The sequence below is a fragment of the Ahaetulla prasina genome, chromosome 8, assembly GCF_028640845.1.
Source record: "Ahaetulla prasina isolate Xishuangbanna chromosome 8, ASM2864084v1, whole genome shotgun sequence".
NCBI lineage: Eukaryota > Metazoa > Chordata > Lepidosauria > Squamata > Colubridae > Ahaetulla > Ahaetulla prasina.
The window spans coordinates 36536461-36561153 of NC_080546.1; the positions used below are offsets into that span (position 1 = coordinate 36536461).

A 24693-nucleotide genomic window follows, 5' to 3' on the forward strand; every position below is an offset into this window, starting at 1 on the left:
TAGCACAGGCCTGTCGAGCGCCCCAACCTTCCCGCCAAAAATTCAAACCGACCAATCAGAGCGCGGGAACGATGAAGAGGCCCGTGATTGGTCGATTCAAAAAAGGCGCGAAACTTAATCAGACTGCCGTGAGAATAAGCCAAGCAGCCATGCACCTTGAAAAAAAGATTTTTACTAAAACGCACATTGAAGGGGTGCCGTGCCGAATGGAAGTGGACACCGGTTCATCGATCACGATCATGTCCTGGGACACTCTCGTGAAACGTTTGCCAGCCGTCGCGAAGCGCAAGCTGCAACCACAGAAACTAAGGGTACAAGATTACCAAGGAAATCGCATCCCCGTCCGAGGGGTAACGTCCGTCCAAGTCAAGTATGGACAACACAACAAGACCCTGCCCATCACCGTGGTCGACGGAACCTTGCCGAGCTTGTTGGGACTGGATTGGTTCCGGGCATTGGGCATGGGAGTGACCGGAGTCTTCCGAAACGACGTCAACCTAAAAGACGCACTAATGAAGGAGTTCGGGGACGTCTTCAAAGACTGTTTGGGCAAGTACGAGGGGACCCCGATCTCCTTTAACCTTGACCCACAGGTTGCCCCGATCCGGTTAAAGGCTAGGAGGGTCCCGTTCGCCCTGAAGCCCAAAATTGACCGGGAGCTGGACAAACTAGTAAGCCAGGGAATACTAGTGCCAGTTGACCATGCAAAGTGGGAGACACCCATAGTCACCCCGATCAAACCGGACGGGTCGGTCCGGATTTGTGCTGACTACAAGGCAACGCTTAATAAAGCGTTGCAGAAGAGTGCCTACCCCGTCCCAGTAGTACAACACTTACTGCACTCTTTGGGGCACGGCCAGGTCTTCGCCAAGCTAGATTTGGCCCAAGCCTATCAGCAGTTACCCGTAGATAGCAACACGGCCGAAGCACAAACGATCGTAACGCACAGGGGTGCTTTTAAATGCACCCGGTTACAGTTTGGGGTTAGTGTGGCTCCAGGGTTATTTCAGAACCTAATGGAGCGGCTATTGCAGGGACTCCCAGGGGTGGTACCATACTTTGATGACGTACTGGTATCCGCCGAAAATCTAGAAGACTTAGGGGTACGGTTGAGAAAAGTTCTGGGCATTTTCCGGTCCGCCGGTCTCAAAGTCAAACTGAATAAATGCCAGATAGGGGTAGGATCCGTGGAATTCCTGGGCTATCGGATAGACAAGGAAGGAATCCACCCCACTGAGAGCAAGGTTAGGGCAATCAGGAAGGCCCCAGCTCCCCAAAACAAAACGGAGTTACAGGCGTTCTTAGGTCTGGTCAACTTTTACGCGGTATTTTTGAAAAATAAGGCGACTATAGCCGAACCGCTCCACAAATTACTAACGAAGACAGCTGTGTGGTCTTGGGGAAAGGCGGAAGCTAGGGCATTCGAAGCAGTAAAAAACCTTCTGTCTAGCGATAGTTTACTGATTCAATACAATGGCACGCTGCCATTGGTGTTAGTTTGTGATGCGTCTCCCTACGGGGTGGGGGCTGTGCTCAGCCACAGGTTGCCAAATGGCACAGAAGCCCCTATAGCATTTTACTCCCGAACAATGTCATCGGCTGAAAGAAACTATAGTCAGCTGGATAGAGAAGCCTTGGCCATAGTTTCCGGGGTAAAGAAGTTCCATGAATATGTATTTGGCCGTGATTTCGAAATAGTCACAGACCATAGACCCCTACTGGGCCTGTTGGCAGGCGACCGCCCAACGCCCGTGGCACTTTCGCCTAGACTGACCCGATGGACTATCTTTCTGGCTGCGTATTCGTACAAATTGTTGCATCGGCCAGGAAAAGGGTTAGGGCATGCAGGCGCTTTGGGCAGATGCCCACTACCAGAGACTATCGAAGACCCCACTCCGGGCACACCCGTCCTGCTAATTGACTCTTTGGACTCGGGTCCAGTCACTTCCAAGGAGGTGGCTCGGGCTTCTTACAAGGACATTACAATAAGAACTGTAATGGGTTGGGTGCAAAGAGGATGGCCCGCTGCGCCGGGCGAGCGGTTTAAGGAATATGTAAAGAAACGCGGGGAGTTGTCGGCTCAAGGAGGGTGTCTGCTCTGGGGGGATAGAGTGGTGATCCCGGAGAAATTGCGGAAAAAAGTTTTGGAACTCCTGCACGAGGGCCACCCTGGGATAGTGAGAATGAAGGGTTTAGCAAGGAGCTATGTGTGGTGGCCTTTGATGGACAAGGAGATTACTGACAGGGTAGAAAAATGCCAAGCCTGCCAGGAGTCCAGACCACTACCACCAACGGCCCCAACTCGGGAGTGGGAGAGACCCCAGGGCCCATGGTCTAGGAACCACATCGATTTTGCCGGCCCCTTCCATGGGCAAACATTCCTAGTGGTAGTCGATGCCTATTCCAAATGGCTGGAAATCATTCTTATGAGATCCATGACAGCCGAGGCCGTAATCCCAGTCCTATTTGTAACCCACGGGTTACCAGACACCCTAGTCTCCGACAACGGCCCTCAATTCACAGCGACCCTGTTTGAAGGGTACTTGGCAGAAGAGGGCATCCGGCATGTCCTCTCGGCACCATTCCACCCTGCGACGAACGGCCTTGCAGAACGTTTCGTACGGAGTGCAAAGGAAGCATTGTCCAGAATCAGGCCAGGCGATTGGCAATTAAAAATTGACACCTTCCTAGCAGTACAACACAGAACCCCCTGTGTAGCAACTGGCCGGAAGGGCAGGAAGCTTAGGTGCCCATTAGACCGGTTAAACCCAAACTACACCCCAGATGGGTACAAAGGAACAAACGGTAAAACAAGAGAAATGACAGTGGGAAGTCCAGTATGGGCACACAATTACGGAGAAGGCCCAAATTGGGTAAAGGGGACAATCCTTGAAACAACCGGACCCAAATCGTATCGGGTAGAGATAGAGGATGGCCGGGTTTGGAAGCGCCACATAGATCAATTAAGAAAAAGAACAACCAAAAGTCCAGAAACAGGCCCTGACTATCCAATGTTTGAATCCACAACTGACTCAAACCTGGGGCAAACGCGGGACTTATCTGAGTTCGATGAGGTCCAGCGACACCAACCGGTCCCTCCTGAAGAGAGCAGGGACGATTCTGCAAATAATCCAGGGCCGGATGGCCTAGAGGAGGAGCTGAGAGGAACAAACAGTCCCTCCGGCCAGTTTGACTCACTCCCAGAGAATGAATTGCGCAGGTCCGAAAGAGTTAGGAGACGCCCAGTCTACTTGCGTGACTACGTAGAGAAATAAGATGCTAATTTCATGTAAATAGGGGTAAAATGTTTTCTGGGAGGGAAGGAGTGTAATGTATCTTTAAGAGTTTTGGAGGGAAATTAGAGCGGGAAATAGCACGTTGCTGATTGGCTGTTGCCTCCGACTGAACTGTATATAAAGAGGGGTTTGTCTGTTGTTCGCTGCTGGGTTCACTATAAACTAAAGAGCTGTTGTCACTCATCTGGTCTCCTGCCTCGTTATTGCCCGAATCTAACAATAATAATAATAAAATATTTTAGGGCCCTGGTTAGATAAAACCAGTGAGAAATAGACATTGTGCTCTTTACCAGGATAGTTCTTTTAAATGGAATAAAAGTACAGGTATATCTTCCTTGATTCCTATAGTGCAAGCAACAAAGGAGCATATGGCTTAGGAATTCTACAAAGCCATTTCCACATGGACATAAGCACTATTGAAAAGGCTTATTTTTATACCGCTCCCATAGAACAGCATAGAGTACTGCATCCATTCTGACTAAGATGAAAGCCCAGCAGAGCTACTGATGGGCAGGAAGCTTAGGTGCCCATTAGACCGGTTAAATCCAAACTACACCCCAGACGGGTACAAAGGGACAAACGGTAAAACAAGAGAAATGACAGTGGGAAGTCCAGTATGGGCACACAATTACGGAGAAGGCCCAAATTGGGTAAAGGGGACAATCCTTGAAACAACCGGACCCAAATCGTATCGGGTAGAGATAGAGGATGGCCGGGTTTGGAAGCGCCACATAGATCAATTAAGAAAAAGAACAACCAAAAGTCCAGAAACAGGCCCTGACTATCCAATGTTTGAATCCACAACTGACTCAAACCCGGGGCAAACGCGGGACTTATCTGAGTTCGATGAGGTCCAGCGACACCAACCGGTCCCTCCTGAAGAGAGCAGGGACGATTCTGCAAATAATCCAGGGCCGGATGGCCTAGAGGAGGAGCTGAGAGGAACAAACAGTCCCTCCGGCCAGCTCGACTCACTCCCAGAGAATGAATTGCGCAGGTCCGAAAGAGTTAGGAGACGCCCAGTCTACTTGCGTGACTACGTAGAGAAATAAGATGCTAATTTCATGTAAATAGGGGTAAAATGTTTTCTGGGAGGGAAGGAGTGTAATGTATCTTTAAGAGTTTTGGAGGGAAATTAGAGCGGGAAATAGCACGTTGCTGATTGGCTGTTGCCTCCGACTGAACTGTATATAAAGAGGGGTTTGTCTGTTGTTCGCTGCTGGGTTCACTATAAACTAAAGAGCTGTTGTCACTCATCTGGTCTCCTGCCTCGTTATTGCCCGAATCTAACAATAATAATAATAAAATATTTTAGGGCCCTGGTTAGATAAAACCAGTGAGAAATAGACATTGTGCTCTTTACCAGGATAGTTCTTTTAAATGGAATAAAAGTACAGGTATATCTTCCTTGATTCCTATAGTGCAAGCAACAAAGGAGCATATGGCTTAGGAATTCTACAAAGCCATTTCCACATGGACATAAGCACTATTGAAAAGGCTTATTTTTATACCGCTCCCATAGAACAGCATAGAGTACTGCATCCATTCTGACTAAGATGAAAGCCCAGCAGAATTTCAGAATTAGAATTGTGGAGAGATATGATGATGGCACATGCCTATTTGAGAAGAATCCATAAACTTTATGGTTGGATATTAGGTTTAAACATGATTGTAAATCAATATTCCAGGTGTATTGTTTACATCCTGGTATATTTTCAAGCCCTAATAGATAGAGACTTTCCAAAGAAAGTCCTAAGGATTGGAATTTGCTATTTTCCTTTTTAGCCAGATTGGTTTAAAACCAGTAAAGCCAGACTTTGTTTTTACCAGTAAAACCAGACATGTAGAAGAATCAATTTCAACCAGAAAATAAGGTGATAGAACCAAACATGTCTCTAACTATAAAACAGCATCGAACCTTGAATTGTGATATATATTAATATTATTAATATTTGATAGTATTTTTAGATGAGCATAAGTAATGGAACTTACAATCAAGCACACTTGCTCCTTTGGATCTCCAGAAGGTTAATTCCCCACTTAAATCTCCTCTAACAGAGTTATTTAGTATGACCAATTCCAGACTATCTATAAACTGGGCCAGTCGGAAGTCTGCCATATTACAGGTTGTGATTGTCAAGCCCATAAAAGGCAAACTATTTTATTTGAGGGGAGAGACTAATTAAAATGAGCTTGTAAAAAAGCATCTGTCTCTCCAGTATGAGCTGTACAATAAAATTGAGACTGTAATTCTTAAACTACTATTCACAAGAAAGGACATCATGTAGAAAATGCTCACTGCCAAATCACATTTGTTAGGCGGGGACTCTCAGTAAGAACACTACTAGCACATTTTGACTAAGTAGATTCTGCTTGAAGCAAGCAATTTCCAAGATAGTCAGTCTTCAAGCTACATAGGAATTTTAAAGTGATTGCTATCATCTTGAATTATATCAGAAACAAACCACCACCCAATGCAGTTTTGCCAACATTTGTGTTTTATGGCAGTATTGGATTCTCCCACTTAACATTAAGGCCAGTGCATTTTGTACTAGTTTTATTTGCCTGAAAGTCTTCAAGGGCAGCTTTGAATGTAATTCTGTGTAATGTAAGGTCCATTGCAATAAGTCATCAGTGACAATGACCAATTACGTTTTTGTCCCATGGCTAAAAAGGGTCCAGATAATCCACTTCTTCCATAGCTTCCATAGATTGTTGTTTCGACTATGTTACAGTGATTTGAATGTCCAGGACAGTGTGTCCTCATCTCTGCATGAACATTCCTGGAATATATCACATACTCATTTTTAAAATTTTGACTGAAAATTTATTTAAGAGAAGGTTTTATTTTTTTGTAGAAATCTTTTAGGATTGCAGGTTTTAATCTTTTTGGTGTTTTGAAAATGTTTAATGTAAATTGTTAATGGGTCATCTGGCAGGCTTTTATTAAATTATTTATTTTTCAGTAATTATCCTGACCCAATCCTAATAGACTATATGCAGATAATAAAATAAATTATGTCATATTAAACCAATAAATAAAATAGAAATGCATAAACAAGGGACTCAAAAGCAGCATACTACAGTACTTCCTTATGAAAAGCAGCTTGTTTTGGAAGATAAAATTTCAAAGGATACTCCATGTGGAATGCCAACTTTGCTGGAGAATCAGTAGCAAGGAAGTTAATATGTTTATATTCTCTCTCAGTGCATCTGTCTACTACTTCCATACTTTATGTGTCTAAAATCAATAATTTGCTTTTTCATCCAAATCTGAGAGAGAGAGAGAGAGAGAGAGAGAGAGAGAGAGAGAGAGAGAGAGAGAGAATATATACAAAATGTTCTTTGTTTTTGGATTAGTTTGGTCATTTTTTAAAAGATAAATAGTTCCTAGTGGAAAAAATGTAATAATGTGTTAGTATTCAACAGATTTATTATAGCATAAGCTTTTCTTGGCAGCAAACTTCATAATCATACATAAAGTAAATTGTTTGGAATTCATCTTAATTTATTTTGTATTGCTACCATATAGAACATTTCATCTTCACATAGAATGAATTATTTGTGTTTTCACTATAGAAGGATTCTTTTAGATTATTACTTTTTAAAACCATATAATGCAGCATCATAATAGTTAAAGACTTATAAATTAAATTTATACAACATTTCAGGATTTCAAAAATTCATAAATTACTTTCAGAATACTGTGCATGAAAGACTTTTCTCTCTCATTCAAAAGCTAATCAGATGAGATGCACTAAAGGAAAACTATGCAGGTTTCTCATTATGAGGTTTTTAAATGCCCCATTACAAACCAAAAGGAATCCAAACGGTCCCTGAAGGCTTATTACAAAAATGAAGACCAAAAACCATGAACAAAGAAGCAAACACTGATTTGGACTCAAGCTGCTATGCCTTAGTACAATTGGCCTCCTAAATCAGTAGAAAGTTACTAGAACGTGATTAAAGTTTAAATCACTTGTAGAGTGATTTTAATTAATGAAGATAATTTAAACACACTTGGTTATTTAAAAAAACAATTTTAATCTGCAAATACCTATACTCCTATTACTGTAATAGGAATTTAAAAAAAAAAAATTGAAGCAGGCTTTCCTTTAACAAACTGCTCAATTAAGGTGCACATCTTTGCTTAACCAGTCTATTTAACCACACGTGAAATAAATATTCTTTTATTTAAAAATAACATTAAATTGTTATTTACTTTAGCCAGAATTAGTGGACCAGAAAGGGCAGGAAGTGAGAAGAAGGCGGATAGTGAGGGTCAGCTCATGCTCCCAGATAGTTGAAGCATGGTTTAGGGAACCAGAAAAGTATAGTCAAATTAGTCCAATGAATGTCAGTTTTTAGTGTTCCTTTTACTATGTAAATCAGCACAGTAAACTCTTGTTTTAATGGACTAATAGTAACAAGAATAACTTCTAGATCCAAATACTGTATCTGTTATATCTGATTATATTATGCACATATAAATGGGGAATAGGATTTTATATAGGACAAAAGGCAAATGGATTTTAAACTCTTTGTAATGTACATTTATATTAATTTATTCAATTAATTAAAATGCAATGAAATCAAAACTTTTTAAAGTTACCTGATAAATATTGAGAATATTTATTTTCCTTTGAACAAGTTCGAGTGCAATTCTTGGAAAACCTTCCAGTTCATCATCTGGGAATTACAGCAGTGGAAGTCCAATACATTTGGAAAGATTTAGGTTGAAGAAAACTATTCTAAGCCTAAGCAAATTTTCTTAGACTGAAAATTAATTAAATTTTTCCCTGAACTGCTTTTCTGTATTGATGCTAATAAATGTTTTATCTGCAACATTTTTATCCACTATGATTATAAACTTTCATGTATATTTTTCTTTTCTTCTTATTGGAATGAGTAATCTTGTCCTGTTAAATTTCTGTATTTGGTATTTTTTTCTATTCTGCATTGTAGAGATATGTGTTGTGCATCAAACTGACCCAATGACATCTGTCACCTTCCAATTTTTTTCTGCTCAATCTAATTATAGGACTTGTTGCCTTAGAGACCACTTGGCTCCATCTTTTAAAAAGCTGGTTAAAATATATCCTTACAAGAGAAAACTTGGTAATCTCCTGGAGAACAACACTGATCATTAAGTTCCATTCTTACAGTTTTCCTGAGGATTTATTTTACCTTGCTATCTGATAACACTGAAAGAACTATTAGATAAACGATTTGAGACTTGGATCTTCAAAACGCTAGATTCCCAGCATTTATATGATGGTGTTTCTAACATTTGTAGCCTTGCCTCTTCTTACCCTAAAATTATCTGAGGTATCTTGTGTCTTGGCTCAGTATAATACATTTCTTCTGCAAATACTGGAGTAATCCCATTCAAGTGCCAGTGTAGATGAGGAGATACAGAGTTAATAGCCTATATTTTTCTCTTCCTATTTTCCTAATAAAGATATTCATGCATTATGAAATATCCAGAATGACAGGGATCTCACATCTTACATGCTTTATCTTTGATAAGAACAAAAACCAACTATTTTCCTTAATACTGCTAAATTGTGTGCTTTGTTCATGGCATAATAGTTGATCAAAAGTAAATTAATATTTAAATGGGTTTTAAACCAAAGTTTTATTTTATCTAATTTATGTGACTGATATTTTTACTTTAATTAATGCATTTTAATATATAGACTTTAATTTAAAAATTGAAAACTAGCATGGGCAAATCAAAATGGCAGAGTTTTATCCTCATTTTTCAAAAAAGATTTTAAGCATATAGATCTCATCAATATGTCTAAACAGAAGAAAGTTGAGCTTCACTTATTCATTTGAAAATTTGCCCATCTCCCATAGAAATTTAATAATTAAGTTGAGATTGGTAGAAAACATAGGTGATGCAACTAAAGACTTGATGGTCAGTATTCAGTTGTCTTTTGATAAACATACTTTGTCATTGAACATGTAGACTACCATAACAATCATTTTGTGAATAGTCAAATTAAATAATATGCTCTGAACATTCTGAATGTTTCCACTAGTACAATATCATTGCCCACCATTGCCGAATTGACAATAAAATTGATGCCATACATTAACTGTTTTTTGTTCCTTTGTAGTAGGTAGTTAGATAGATAAATTGGTAGATAGATGCTAGATAGATAGATAGATAGATAGATAGATAGATAGATAGATAGATAGATAGATAGATAATATAAATGCATTCAAAAAGCTTTCCAGTTATCTTCTACTTTAACTACTACCACCAATTTAATAATCTTGCGTTGATTATATCTTCCAATTGTTTCGAGTACCTCTTTTAAATCCACTTGTCCTTTTTAATTTGTCATATAAAAAACTATTGAGTTTTTACGATGTCTTTTAAGCTCTCCACCTTCTGGTCTTAATGATAGTTTAGCTTGCCACATCTATAAATTTAAATATGTGATCTCTATGACAACTTGCATATTGTGTGTCTAAAATACATTTTGAGTAGCATGTTTTATCACAAAATCAGAATTAACAAACTTAATTTCTTTTTGCTCATTTGCAAGAATTTCTAAGCAACATTAGGCAAAGTTTAGAAATAAAGTCATAAATGGTAAGGCAGAGAATTAAAGGCATGACTTTAATAAAAATAAATTTAGTGGACTTCCAGTGCCATTTTCCTTGCTGGGCACCTAAATAATGTATTTCGTAGAAGCCGGCGAAACAGCGAAAAACAGCTGTTCGCCGGCTTCAATTTCTCTCCCTGGGAGAAAGGAAGAGGATAGAGCGGCGGGAGAGTGGTAAATCTCCCCAGGGGCTTGGCTTTGTGAAGCAAAGCCCCGGAGGGTTGAGTCCCACTGAACCCCGCCGAGCTCCGATCTTCAGCGCGCTCCTGCAAAAGCAGGAAAAGAAGAAAGTGTCCATCTCTGCTTAATTGATTTCTTTTTGTGGATTCTACATGCAGACGGAACAAGCGTGAGCGAACAACTATTGGATTGCAAGTATTTTTGACTTCCTGACTTCTACCTTTCAAAAAGAGAAACTTTTTTTCCTTTGCTTTAACTGACTGCTTAAAATGGCGTCTGAGAGGAAGTGAAAGTGAAGTGAAGCGAAAGTGGAAGCAAGCTGTGTAACTAAGAAGCTAAGAAACGTTACTTGTGGATTGTAACGAATTGAGCTCTCCTATACTTAAAAGGGAAAAGAGAAGTTTTTAAACTTAAATTTTTTGACTTTAAAAATTGAAATGGCTACTAAACCACCTAAGACTGCTGGCAGAAGTGGATCTGAAGTAGCTTTGGAAGATTTGATTAAAGAGCAAGGGAAAGTGTTTGAAGAGAGGTTTAAAGAGATGATGGATAATAATGAGAAAATAAGAGAAGAAATAAAATAAAATAATAAAAAGATAAGATAAGACATTTTGATGGCTTTTCAAGGTTTGGCAAAAAGACTGGAGGGGTTGGAGGAGGAGGTGCAAGAAATTGTCCAGTCAAACCAGCATTTAGAAAATAAAATGGGAGGAATGCAAATAAAATTGGACAAAAATGAAGATCATGTGGTGGTAATGCAGTATAGAATGATGGAAGGAGCTCTGAGAATTAGGGAATTACAGGAAGAAAAAGGTGAAGATTTTTTAAAAAAAATATCAGAAGCCCTGGCTGAATTTATTGAACTTGATCCACAAGAGGTTGCTTATCAAATTGATAAAATTTACAGAGTTAATTCCTGGATTGCTAGGCAGAAGAAACTTCCTAGAGACATTGTGGTTTACTTTTTGAAAAGGACAGTGAGAAATCAGATTTTGCAAGTTGCATATCGGAAAAAGTTGAGAATAGCAAAAATAAATTTAGTCAATCTAATGTATAACAAACAACACATTCATTACCTCCAATCCCTCCATTCTTGTCAATGATCTATATTTCAACCATGTCCTTACAATGCTTCATACAAGGTCATTTGTTTTTTAGACTTATATTTCTCTTTGTTAAGAACGTCATCAATTCTATCCAAATACCATGTTCTTGTTCCCCCCCCCTTTCCCCCTTCCTTTTCCTCTCATCCTAGTCACATTTTATGTATTTTTTTTAATTCTGGCTTATATATTTTCTAGATATGACTAGATTATTCCACAATGCTTCCTTAAGCAGATCACTCACTCTTGTATTTAATGTACATTAAAATACATTCATTATTGATATTTGACACACACAAAAATTTTCATTCCAACTGCCCAATGTACTTTAATATTTACCTAACTCTTTCTTATATAACAGAGTAGTATGCCCTTCTTTCACTTTTTAAGGCATACATTCATCTTTAAAAGACTACATTCTATCCACTACTAGCATTTGCACTTTTAAAAACTTTTATAACTATAATGGCTTAACTTTACTATTTGAATCCAAACAGTACACCAAAACAAAGCTATTTTTTTTATTTATTTCTAAATTTTATATAGCTGCCCATCTCATAAAACAAATGTCCTGGGCACCATACAAGATAATAAAAAATCTTTGCTACAAAGTGATAAATTTGTTAATTATGATAAAAATTGTTGATTTCTGACTTCATTGCTTAAGACTGTCTTAGTCAAACACAGAATAGCTTGTGTATTCTTTGTTCAATATTTATTATTTAGTTTATTTGATTTATAGTCAAAGTCCCCCAAAAGCTAACTGAAAGTAATTTTGTATATAGCAAGTAATAATGAATGGAATTGAGCACAAAGAATGAAGTAGCTCATCAATAGAGAAAGAAAAGCCAGGAACAAGAATCTTCCTTAAGGCTATTACAAATTAACAAATGTTTTGTTGGGGCTTGTATAAATCTCTGTTTCCCTCACAATTGTCAAGATAAGGCCTGTGTCTGCTTTGTTTTGATGTATTTCATAATATACAACAGCTTATTCAGAAAACTTCAAAGAATAATTAATTTCAGCAACACCGCCTGTAGCATTCATCAACAAAAGGTTACCATCTTTTACAAGGCCTATTTTCTAATCTACAGTAAATTGAGTTTTAAAATAATGTCTATAAACGTATGACAATAAATTTTATAATACCTTTCCACATTCATTATAAAACTGATGAAATCCTTTATGTACATAAAAATATTAGCCATCTATCCTTTAAAGCTGAAAATGGTTATGACTTTATAATAAATTATTTGGTGTCATGTCTTACCTTGCAGTACTGGGTACCAGTGTATTTATTATTCACCTGAAAACACTGCCAAGGCAAGAGAAGTTCTCAGTAACATCAATCAATTACAGCCTCTCATATCAAGTCATGCAGACATGTTACTTAATTCTGCCAGACAACAGTTGCCAGAAAGCTTGAAGAATTCCTTAAAGATGCTTTCAGAAACTGTAAGTTTCAAAAATGATCCCTACTTTGGAAACTAGATTATCAGATGCCTAGATATTGCTTTGGTCTGTGGAATCTGTCTTCCTCTGTATGAGGAACAGTTGACTAAGTTACAAGCTTCAGATGATTATCATATTCTTTTCTTCTCTGTTTCGATTGTTATCAAGCAATTTTATGGATATTAAACTTGATGCTTTTAATATAAAACAGACAAGTCTGTAACATATTACATTTAAACTAGCAACTGATGAATAATAAATCATTACTATTTTTGAAGAGTGAGAGCTCTCATTTTCATATATATCATTAATAGTGTATTCTTTCCTATCTTTATAATTTATTTGTGCCTGATGTACTGTAGCGTAACTATAAAAAAAGGAAAATTAAACAGTGATGGAGAAACAACTTTCAACCTGTTATAACTTTGAAGTATCGTTTATTGTTAAGCACATTGCATACCCATATATTTTGTTTTAAACAAATATTGATCTTTTCTGCTTTATCCATTAAACAGAATTTGACATTTTGAATTCAGACATCTTTTGATCTATTGGTCTTTGGAATAAGGAAAAGACAAAATGCAGAGTCTCTAATATACTTCTTTGCCAGTAACTTATAATGATATGCATCATATTTTAATAGTATGAAATTATAAATTTGCATTTTAGATAATGAAAATCACCTGGACTAACAGTCATTGATAATCTCATGCACATTCCCCATTAATATATCTGATGGTATATGATTTTTTAAAAAGTTCAATTATGTGTTATGTAAAGGAATACTTCTCTTTACCAGTTATGGGATACTTCCAGATTTCCAATTAATATTTCTGAATTCTGAATTCTCAGAATTTTAATGTCCCTCACTCATGAATTTTGAATTCTCAGAATTCAGAAATAAGGGGGGAAATCATATTTATATTTTCTACATGAACCATTGTTATATACTTTAATATGCCCCCCATTCATGTTTTCATTATGATTAATTATTAAATTTATGTTAAACTTAACTACACTGGAAAAGTCTCAACCTGTACAGGTTTTTTTCCAGGAAGTTTCTCAAGGAATTTAATTATTTCAGTTGCTATTTTCTTCAATTTATTATGCTCTACAGCAACTTTTAATATTTTCGATACGTAGTAGCCAGAACTATACAGATAATCCTTTATTTATTACCACAATTGGCGCAGAATTTTGGTTGCTAAGCAATGTGTCTGTTAAGGGAATTATCGCGGACCTAATTTTACAACAATTTTTACAATAGTTGTTAAGTGAATTATTACAGTTGTTAAATGAACCACATGGTTAAGTGTATTTGTTCATTAAGTGAATCTGGCTTCCCCAATTGACTCTGCATGTCAAAAGCCAGCTGGCAAAGTCATAAATTGCAATTACATTGACCACAAAACAATGCAACCAATTGCGGTCAGTTATCAAGTGCCCAAATCGTAATAGTATGACTATGGTGGTAGAGCAATGGTTATAACTTAGAGAACGGACTGTCACTTTTTCAGAGGCCATCATAATTTCAAAGTTTTGTTAAACAATGGTGGTAAATTGAGGACTACTTGTCTACTATAGTTCAAATGCAATTGTGTTATGCTTTTGCTTCCATTTAGCTCCTTATGAGTCTATAATTTGCCTTTTTTGATAATGATCACACAAAAGATGTTTTATTGACTCCATAACATAAATCTGTTCAAAAATAAGCCTTGCTGAGTTTCATAATGTTTACTCTTATGTAAAAATAGAATTTTTAGTCTTAAAATTCATAATATCCATTGGGTTGTACAATCTTTGAAAAAAACTGAAAGAAGTACTTTGGACGTTATGTAAGATCAGCACTACAGTTCTCTCATATTTCTGGTTTCCATGCAAGCATGAAAAAAATTGCAATTGTTTTAGGAGGTTGACATTAAAGTGAATGCAACTCTTAAAGCAATCAGAACTTTTTTCAGTGTTTGAACAAAATTACTAATGCAGGAGTCCCCAAACTTGGCAGCTTTTAAGACTTGTGGACTTCAACTCTCAGAATTCTCCAGCCAGGTATGATGGCTGGAGAATTCTGGAAGTTGAAGTCCACAATTCTTAAAGCTGCCAAGTTTGAAGACCTCTGTACTAATGAATAACAAAGGTGTCCTGTGTTGATGAGAGATCCAAAACACCTCTAAATCATGCCTTGTAGCATGAATAGCTCCAATTTTCATACATTACCGACATTCACATAAATAAAAATGAATTGCATAATGATTAGGTTCTATTACTGTTTTTATCCTGCAAAACTGTGTTTGAACTTTCTTAGCTGTGGAATAGTGTATGTTGGCTTGGTTCACATAGCTCACTTAAGTTTAGAGCCATGATTTATAAGCCATAATGATAGGGTTCATACAGCACATACCCAGATTCAACAAGCCTTATATGTTTAGCATATCATGAGAGCCAGAAGAGAATATTTTATTATCTTAGTTCTGAGACTGCATTACCTACCTTTTGTTGATTGCACGCTCATCTTAATTTTAGACAGAGTTATTTGTGCATGCCTTTAAGGATCAGCTTATCAGAAGTGCCCTTTTAGCTTTATACACAGCCCGACCTGGTTGTGTCTTAAAAAAACCAACTTTGCCAAGGAATAACACAGAAGAGAATAGCGAACAGCAAAATCAGGATCATCCATCACAAATCAAGAGACAAGATTCCATACCTCACCACTCAGAATATGATGAGGAAGAGTGGGTAAGTAACCTCAAAATCCCATTTTTGTCTTCTACCTTTTATTCAATGTAAATTATTTGTATTTAAAGAGTTAGCCAGTTTAGTTATATCAATAATACTGGATTCTTGTGACACTGAAGTAATGATTGACAGATTTTGCATGAAAAATGTAAGCTTCAGGTAGTATACTTCATGTGATGTTAAAGTAGATACTTAACCTTTATTATGCCTTCATTAAACTACATATTAATATTCAGTAAGTATTTTAACTTGAATGCTGATACCATGCACTAGCTGTAGTTTGCATTTTTTTCTGACACTAATTTATAAATATACTGTGAAGAGGATTTCAGCAAGACTAAATGCCTGTGGTTCAGAACTGTGACAATTTCTTTTTCCAATGTAAATGCAGTATTTCAATTATTAATAGATTATACATTATATACATTATATACTATACATTAAACAAAATACTTTATTTCATCACAATTTCCATGGTTCATCTTTACTCATTTTTATTTTTTCTTCTTGCATATACTGTATCCTTTTCATTATTTTTCTTCTGCTCATCAAGAGTTGCCTCCTAAATTCACCAAGCTGCTTTGTAATTATTTTTCCGTTGTTCTAATCCTCATAATTTTTAATATATGTACACATATACATTTCAGAGTTATGAAATGAAAGCTATGAGGTTTTATCTTCTATTGTAGTAAAAGGCCAGTTGAGCAAGAAAGATCCAAATATTGGTACTATTCTGACTCACTTTTATATGGTTTTGATGATTTCCCTTGGCTTTCCCAGACGGCTTATCACCTCCTCATTTCTGATTTTGTCAACCCAATTTATATGTAACAGCTGCCTGTAATTCCACATTTTAAATGCTTCTAGTCTCTTCAAGTGGCTTTCTGTCAGAGACCAACTCTCCATTCCATAGAGCATACACATTTGTTTGATCCCTTTAAGTCATGCTAATTCATTTTATAAAATATGGCCTGAGCAGAAACTCTTAAGCATAATTATTCCCAATCCTCTCTCCAGCTTTCTTTTTCCACCAGCTAGTTGTCTTTGAGCCTATTTCATTCTGGACACATTCATTCTCCCTCATTACACTCATAATGTCTATTTAAATGTAAATCCCACTGAGTCCACAAATACACTAACGTCTAATATCAGATTTCAGGATTACATATCATAATTTTGGTTTATCAGCCTTGCAAGCATCTCTTCACAATAGTTCTATAAAGATGATCTGAGTGAGAGCCACTACTCTGCATGGAGAGAGTGGATGAATACTGATATCATTTCAGGTTCTGATAAAATCAGTATGTGAAGTATGGGGTGTTAAAGAGAAGCATTTAGTGGACAAAAAATAATGGGGAAAATTTGTGGGAAGTGAGTAATTCAATCTTTTTTGAGTAGATTGGTTTATTTAGATTGTGGAATAGGAGCATGGGATAGATGAGAAGTGGGTTGGGCATAAGGGCAGGATTCTAGTGCAGGTCCTCTGCTATGGAGGAGACCTGTGAGAAATCTGGGAAATAGAGGATAACAGGAAGATTTTTCAAGAGACTTCTAGAAAAAGATGTGATGGAAGGTATAGGGCAAATTATTCTAGGGGAAAGTGTCTTGCAGATTGGTGCTGGGCACTACTTTTAACTCAGTGTCCCAATTTAGGTTCCCAGATTGGCAAAAGCATTTGATCTGTAAGTACCAGGATTGTTATTGGAAGACAAAAGTGTTCATTATTTGCCATAAATAAATAAACAGACCTATATTATTCTATATGTCTCTTGGAGACTATTCAGAGACTGAAATTAATTCATAATGTAGTAGTCAAACCTAGTTAGTGAGAGCTGCTATATGAGCATAAAACCTATGTTGTAAGCTGTGCGTCGATTACTAATTGACTTCTGGATACAATTCAGAATGCTGATTTTGACCTATAAAAATTTTGACATCACTGTCTCAGGATTAGGGTGTGTATGTATTGACAATTACTGGCTTTAAAGCACTGTGCTTTTTAAAGGGTGTTATATGCCTAGTACACATATAAAAAGAGTAGGATTTAGTTTATCCAGTTTTTCTTGCCATTTAAAGCCAGTGATCGCTACTTCAGATGCCCCTACTCTGGGTCATTTATTTCAGGTAGAACCTAGCCATTTGATCAGCACTTCTTGAGTAAGAATGTTGAAGGTTATCTCCAGTATGAGATTTGGCAGAATCCCTGGAACTTCCTTTCTTAGAGATCTGTATGACAGCACAATTCCTGATATCCTGAAAATGGAACAATTCCAACAAACATTTAATGTTGAAAGCCTTCCTGGAAAAAAACTTCTGTGATTTTAATTTAGTTTTTAATCTGTTATTTTATTTTCTACAATCTCAATTATTGTGTTTTAATATATGTTGTCAATTGGCATGAGTGTCTTAGGAGCACAGGTATATAAGAAGATATTATAGGTGGTCCTCACTTAGCAGCCATAATTGGAACCAGCAACTTATTTTTTTTATTTATTTATTTTTATTTATTTTTGTCACAACATTATATACAAGCACATATAATGAAAGAAAACAATAGGACAGGAACGGTAGGCATTTTGTGCACTTATGCACGCCCCTTATAGTCCTCTTAGGAATGGGGTGAGGTCAATGGTAGACAGTTTTTGGTTAAAGCTTTTGGGAATTTGAGAAGAGACCACAGAGTCAGATAGTGTGTTCCAAGCGTTAACAACTCTGTTACAAAAGTCATATTTTCTGCAATCAAGATTGAAGCGGTTAACATTAAGTTTGAATCTATTGTTTGCTCTTGTATTATTGCGATTGAAGCTGAAGTAGTCTTTAACAGGAAGGACATTGCAATAGATGATTCTATGAGTTAAACACAGGTCTTGTCAGAGTCGGCGGAGTTCCAAGTTTTCTAATCCCAGGATTTTCAAGTCTGGAGGTATAAGGTATTTTGTTGTTTTCAGAGGAGCGGAGAACTCTTCTTGTAAAATATTTCTGGATTTGTTCAATTGGATTAATGTCAGAGATGTGGTATGGGTTCCAGACAGGTGAGCTATATTCAAGAATGGGTCTTGCAAATGTTTTGTATGCTCTGGTTAGTAGTGTAGTGTTTTTGGAAAAGAAGCTACGCAAAATTAGGTTTACAACTCTTAGAGCCTTTTTTGCTATGTAGTTGCAATGGGCTTTGGCACTTAGATCATTTGATATGAAAACTCCAAGGTCTTTTACAGGGTGGGGGTCATCAGTAAGGTAATGTCCATCAAGCTTGTACTTAGTGTTTGGGTTCTTTTTTCCAATATGTAAGACTGAGCATTTGCTGGTTGAGATTTGGAGTTGTCAAGTTTTAGACTAATCGGATACAAAGTCAAGATCTTTTTGAAGGATAGTAGTATTGTTGGTGGTTAAATAGTTTAACATTGTCAGCAAAGAGAACACAATAACTTGAGATATGGTCACAGAGATCATTTATGTATATTATGAAGAGTGTTGGTCCGAGAACGCTTCCTTGGGGAACGCCACTTTTGACAGGAACAGGATTTGATAGAGCATTGCCAATTTTGACCACTTGTTGTCTGTTTGATAGGAAAGCAGTTATCCAATTGTGAAGAGGTCCTGAAATGCCGTAGATTTTCCTAAGCCTTGTGGAAAATCATGTGACCACAATTTAGGATTTTTATTATTATCTTCTCTATTAACTCTGCTTGTTGCAAACCAGTTACAAACTGTGTAAATGGCAATAATATGACTGTGAGACATTAGACACCCATAAATGCAAATGTTGGTCACAAGATTGTTATACAGTATTTTTAATCCAAATAGTCACTGTACCAAGCAGTAAGTGTTATGTATTAACAGTTGTACCTTTAAATATTTGAGCGGGAAATCAGCACGTTGCTGATTGGACGAAGCCTCCTGCAGAACTGTATAAAAGGAGAGGTTTTTCCCCAGCCTGTTGCTGGGTTCACCATATATTAAAGAGCTGTTGTCACTATCCTGGTCTCCAGCCTCGTTACTTCCAGAACTTAACATTGGCGACGAGGATGGGATCTCGAGGCTAAGGAGAACCAGAACCGAGCTGAAGCACGATAGTTCCGAACCCAGCGAACGCAGGGCAGAAACGCGGAAATGGCAAACACGCCACCCGCACCGTACAACCCGGTCAAGGAGAAATGGGGAACATATATGACCCGTTTCGAAAGCTTTCTAGAAGCCAACGAACTACAGGGAATCCCTGATAACCGCAAACGGGCTTACTTCTTAAGCCATTGTGGGCCGGAGGTCATCGAGATCGCGGAAGCCCTGGCAGAGCCAACGCCGATACAATCGGTATCGTGGCCGACTCTGCAGACTTTGCTGAAGAACCATTTCGCGCCGACGCCGTCCAAATACGTGCAGCGGTTTGAATTCGAGAACGAGACAGATGGAGCGCGAGTCCATCGGTGACTACATGGCCGCTTTAAGAAGAGCGTCCAAGGACTGCGGATACCGAGACCTAGACGAGGTGCTACTCGAGCAACTCGTCCGAGGGGTCAAGGACATCCGTCTACGGCGACGGCTGCTAGCCAAGAGCAACCTGACACTAGCCAACGCTCTGGACGAAGCCAGAGCACACGAAATGTCTACTAAAGCAGCAGAGACCCTGCACAAGCCTCTTCAATCCAAGGCGAGCGCAAAGCCAACGCCAGTACACCAGGAGGAGATTCAGTCCGAATCCGACGGTGAGGGCGAGGATGAGGAAGGGGTATGCCGGACCGAGAAACGCGACATGGAGGACCGCGACGAGTGCGGAAGCTGCGGAGGGCAGCACCAGCGCCAACGCTGCAGGTTTAAAGACGCAACATGCCGGCGGTGTGGGAAGAAAGGGCACTTAGCTCAGGTCTGCAGAGCGGCCCAACCTTCCCGCCGAAAATTCAAATCGGCCAATCAAAACGCGGAACCGGAAAGGCGGCCCGCGATTGGCTCAAACAAGAAAGGCGCGAAGTCTAACCAAACGACTGTCATTATAGGCCGCGCCTCGACCAAAGTGGAGAAGAAGATCTTCACCAAGCCCAAGATAGAGGGAGTTCGGTGCAGGCTTGAAGTAGACACGGGATCAGCGATCACCATCATGTCCTGGGACACTCTGGCGAAGTCGCTGCCGTCCGTCGCGAAGCGCCACCTGCAAGCACAACGGCTACGAGTGCACGACTACCAGGGGAATCGCATCCCTGTTCGAGGGACCACCTCCGTCCGAGTCGAGTATGGTCCACATAAAAAGACCCTGCCCATCACGATCGTCGAAGGAACTCTGCCCAGTCTGTTGGGACTAGACTGGTTTCGTGCCCTGGGCATGGGAGTGACTGGCATCTACCGAAGTGACTGTAACCTGAAAGACATTCTCTTTAACGAGTTCAAGATGTCTTCAAGGACTGCCTGGGCAAGTACAAGGGACCCCTATTTCCTTCAACTTAGACCCCAGGTAGCCCCCATTAGGCTTAAGGCGAGGAGAGTCCTTTGCCCTAAAACCAAAATTGATAAGGAGCTGGACAAGCTCATTAATCAAGGGATCTTGGTGCCAGTCGATCACGCAAGGTGGGAGACGCCAATCGTCACCCCATAAAACCGGACGGGTCAATTAGAATTTGCGCTGACTACAAGGCGACGCTTAACAAAGCCTTACAGAAAAGCGCTTACCGGTTCCGTGGTGCAACACTTATTGCACTCTTGGGGCAAGGACAAGTCTTTGCAAAGTTAGACTTGGCCCAAGCCTACCAACAACTGCCAGTAGACGCCCGCACAGCGAAGCCCAAACGATTGTGACGCACAGGGTGCCTTCAAGTGCACCCGACTACAATTTGGGGTCAGTGTGGCACCAGGGCTGTTCCAAAACCTGATGGAACGACTACTGCAGGGCTCCCAGGGTAGTTCCTTACTGATGATGTCCTAATTTCAGGGAAAACATGGAGGAATTGGGGGAGCGGTTAAGAAAGGTCTTGAGCATTTTCCGGACAGCCGGATTAAAAGTCAAGGCAAACAAATGCCAGATAGGGGTCGAATCGTCGATTTCTTGGGCTACCGGATAGACAAGAAAGGAATTCACCCTACTGAGAGCAAGGTTAAGGCAATTAGAAGGCTCCAGCGCCCAAAAACAAAGCAGAGCTGCAGGCATTCCTGGATTGGTTAATTTTACGCGGTCTTTTAAAGAACAAAGCAACTGCTATGGAACCGCTGCATAGGCTCTTAGGGAAAAATACTGTTTGGTCTTGGGGAAAGTCAGAAAATAGGGCTTTTGAAGCAGTAAAGAACCTGCTCTCAAGTGATAGCCTGCTCATCCAATATCACGACTCACTACCCCTAGTGCTGGTTTGCGATGCATCCCCTTATGGGGTGGGGGCTGTACTCAGCCATAGACTTCCAAACGGCACAGAAGCCCCTATAGCGTTCTACTCCAGAACGATGTCCTCCCCAGAGAGGAACTACAGCCAATTAGACAAAGAAGCACTAGCCATTGTATCAGGGGTCAAAAAATTCCATGAGTATGTCTTTGGGCGGAATTTTGAAATCGTGACTGACCACAGACCGCTACTAGGATTACTGGCTGGCGACCGCCCAACGCCTGTGGCACTTTCGCCACGCTTGACCCGATGGACTATATTTTAGCCGCTTACTCGTACAAGCTGCAGCATCGACCAGGAAAGGAAGTGGGGCATGCAGACGCGTTGAGCCGATGCCCACTGCCAGGGGCGATCAAGACCCCACTCCGGGGACACCCATCCTCCTTATTGACTCGTTGGACTCTGGCCCAGTCACATCAAAGGAAGTGGCTCGGGCATCATACCGGGACATTGTGTTAAGGACTGTACTCGGTTGGGTACAGAGAGGGTGGCCCGCTGCGCCGGGTGAACGGTTCAAAGAATTTGTTAAGAAACGAGATGAGCTCTCGGCTCAAGGGGGGTGCCTGTTATGGGGTGATCGTGTAATAATTCCTGTTAAGTTAAGGGGCAAGGTATTGGATCTCCTACACGAGGGTCACCCAGGCATCGTAAGGATGAAGGGGTTAGCTAGAAGCTATGTATGGTGGCCACTCATGGACGCAGAGATTGCTGAGAGGGTAGGGAAATGCCAAGCTTGCCAAGAGTCCAGACCGCTACCCCCAACAGCCCCTGTCAGAGAATGGGAAAAGCCCCAAGGGCCTTGGTCAAGAATCCACATTGACTTTGCTGGCCCCTTTCACGGCCAAACGTTCCTAGTGGTGGTGGACGCATATTCCAAATGGTTGGAGATCATACTCATGAAGTCCACCACGGCCGAGGCAGTAATCGCAACCCTGCGCCACCTATTCGCAACTCACGGGTTGCCGGACACTCTGGTGTCCGACAATGGGCCCCAATTCACGGCAGCCCAGTTTGAAGAGTACCTGGCAGAGGAAGGCATCCGACATGCCCTCTCTGCGCCTTTCCACCCTGCGTCGAATGGCCTTGCAGAGCGTTCCGTCCGGAGCGCTAAGGAGGCATTGTCCAGGCTCCAGCCAGGTGACTGGCAAACGAAAATAGACTTTTTCCTAGCCATCCAGCACAGAACCCCAAGCACAGCCACTGGGAAAAGCCCAGCCGAATTGCTAATGGGACGAAAACTCCGGTGCCCACTTGACCGTTTGAACCCCCATTACACACCCGAGGGTTACAAGGGGGAACTAGAAAGGACAAGGGAAATGAGCATAGGCGACCGGGTGTGGGCCCGAAACTATGGGGACGGCCCGAGTTGGGTCGCAGGACAAGTAACAAAGATAACAGGCCCAAAATCGTACGTGGTAGAGCTACCAGACAACCGAGTGTGGCGGCGCCACATAGATCAGTTAAGGAAACGAATAACTGACCAAACTAAACCAATAGAGACAGGTAATGACCAATACCACTTTGAATCCACAGCTGACAATGACCCGGGGGAGGCGCAAGACTTAGCTGAGGTCCCAGAGTTCCAGCGACGCCATCAGGTCCCCGAGGGAAGCAGCAGGGAAAGTTCCAAAATTAATCCAAGGCCGGATGGCCAAGAAAAAGAGTCGGCCAATAATCCGGAGCCCGATGGCCCAGAAAAAGAGCTGGGAGGAGAAAACAGCCCCTCCGACCAGCTCAAAACACCACCCAGAACTGAACCGCGCAGGTCAGAAAGAACTAGGAGACGCCCAGGTTATTTGCGTGACTACGTCGAAAAATAACATGTAAATAAATATGTAAATAGAGACAAAGTGTTTTCTGGGAGGGGAGGAGTGTTATGTATTAACAGTTGTACCTTTAAATATTTGAGCGGGAAATCAGCACGTTGCTGATTGGACGAAGCCTCCTGCAGAACTGTATAAAAGGAGAGGTTTTTCCCCAGCCTGTTGCTGGGTTCACCATATATTAAAGAGCTGTTGTCACTATCCTGGTCTCCAGCCTCGTTACTTCCAGAACTTAACAGTAAGTAAGGATTATCTGTAATACATGGTTTTACATTTGCCCTCTGTAATTTTGAGACAAGCTTTCTTGTCAATATCCTCTAATTTTATTCCCCTAGCAACAGTCCTTTGGGGTTGGGGGGCAGGGTTGGTCCACTGTTCCTGGATGGCTCAGTGCTTGAATGGGCATTTGAACTTAGGTCTTCCCAATCCATATCCAGCACTTTAACCACCACAGTTAACAAAGAACTGATACAGGTGAATGAAAATGTTCTGCGATTAAATCACAGAAACAATATTGTGTGTTTTAGGGGAATAATTCTGTAAATGCAAAAATAGCATAAAAGAAAAAAATGCTGTCATATTTTTGTTCATAAGCAGCATGGTGGTTTGAAATCTAGGGTAGTTTCTCTTACTTCATTTTCCTTCCATAGACAGAATAAACTTAATCTTGGTTTGCCTTCTGCTGACCCAGAACCTGTCTGCCTTCCTGGATCATATTAGAAATCCATCTGCTGTGGCAGTTTATGTAGCCAGAAGGATACCATTACTATTTTATCAGCACAATATCATTTTTCTACATTTGTTTAATTTTCTTGTTTAAGATGTAAAAGATATTCACTTACATCAAAGTTTCTATACGATTTTCAGTATTACGATAAAAACAGTAAATATATAAACACAAAAAAAAAAACAGAAAGCAGTAAAAATTAAATATTTAATCCTCCGGTAGGGCAAATTGTTCTCTCTTTTTTTCTCCCCAGGAAAAGTTAATCCAGTATTCAGTAAATTAATAACTCAGCTAGTATTTTCAGGAAAATTGACATAAGGAACTTTGCCTGAAAGAGGTATACTAAGTATTCATATTAAATGTTACTTGTCTACTACAAAAGAAATTAAAATACTGA

General features: G+C 39.8%; 1 protein-coding gene across 7 annotated transcripts in view; it reads left to right on the plus strand.

Moving 5' to 3' along the window:
- INPP4B (inositol polyphosphate-4-phosphatase type II B) overlaps positions 1-24693 on the plus strand; it is a 272899-nt gene that overhangs the window by 167565 nt on the left and 80641 nt on the right. For 6 of the 7 annotated variants that reach the window (XM_058192513.1, XM_058192515.1, XM_058192512.1 and 3 more), the window contains 2 exons: positions 12477-12654; positions 15175-15387. In XM_058192513.1, the coding sequence (XP_058048496.1) occupies positions 12477-12654; positions 15175-15387 (391 nt within the window). The remainder of the gene's footprint in view (positions 1-12476; positions 12655-15174; positions 15388-24693) is intronic. The other variant, XM_058192517.1, reaches the window with a different exon arrangement.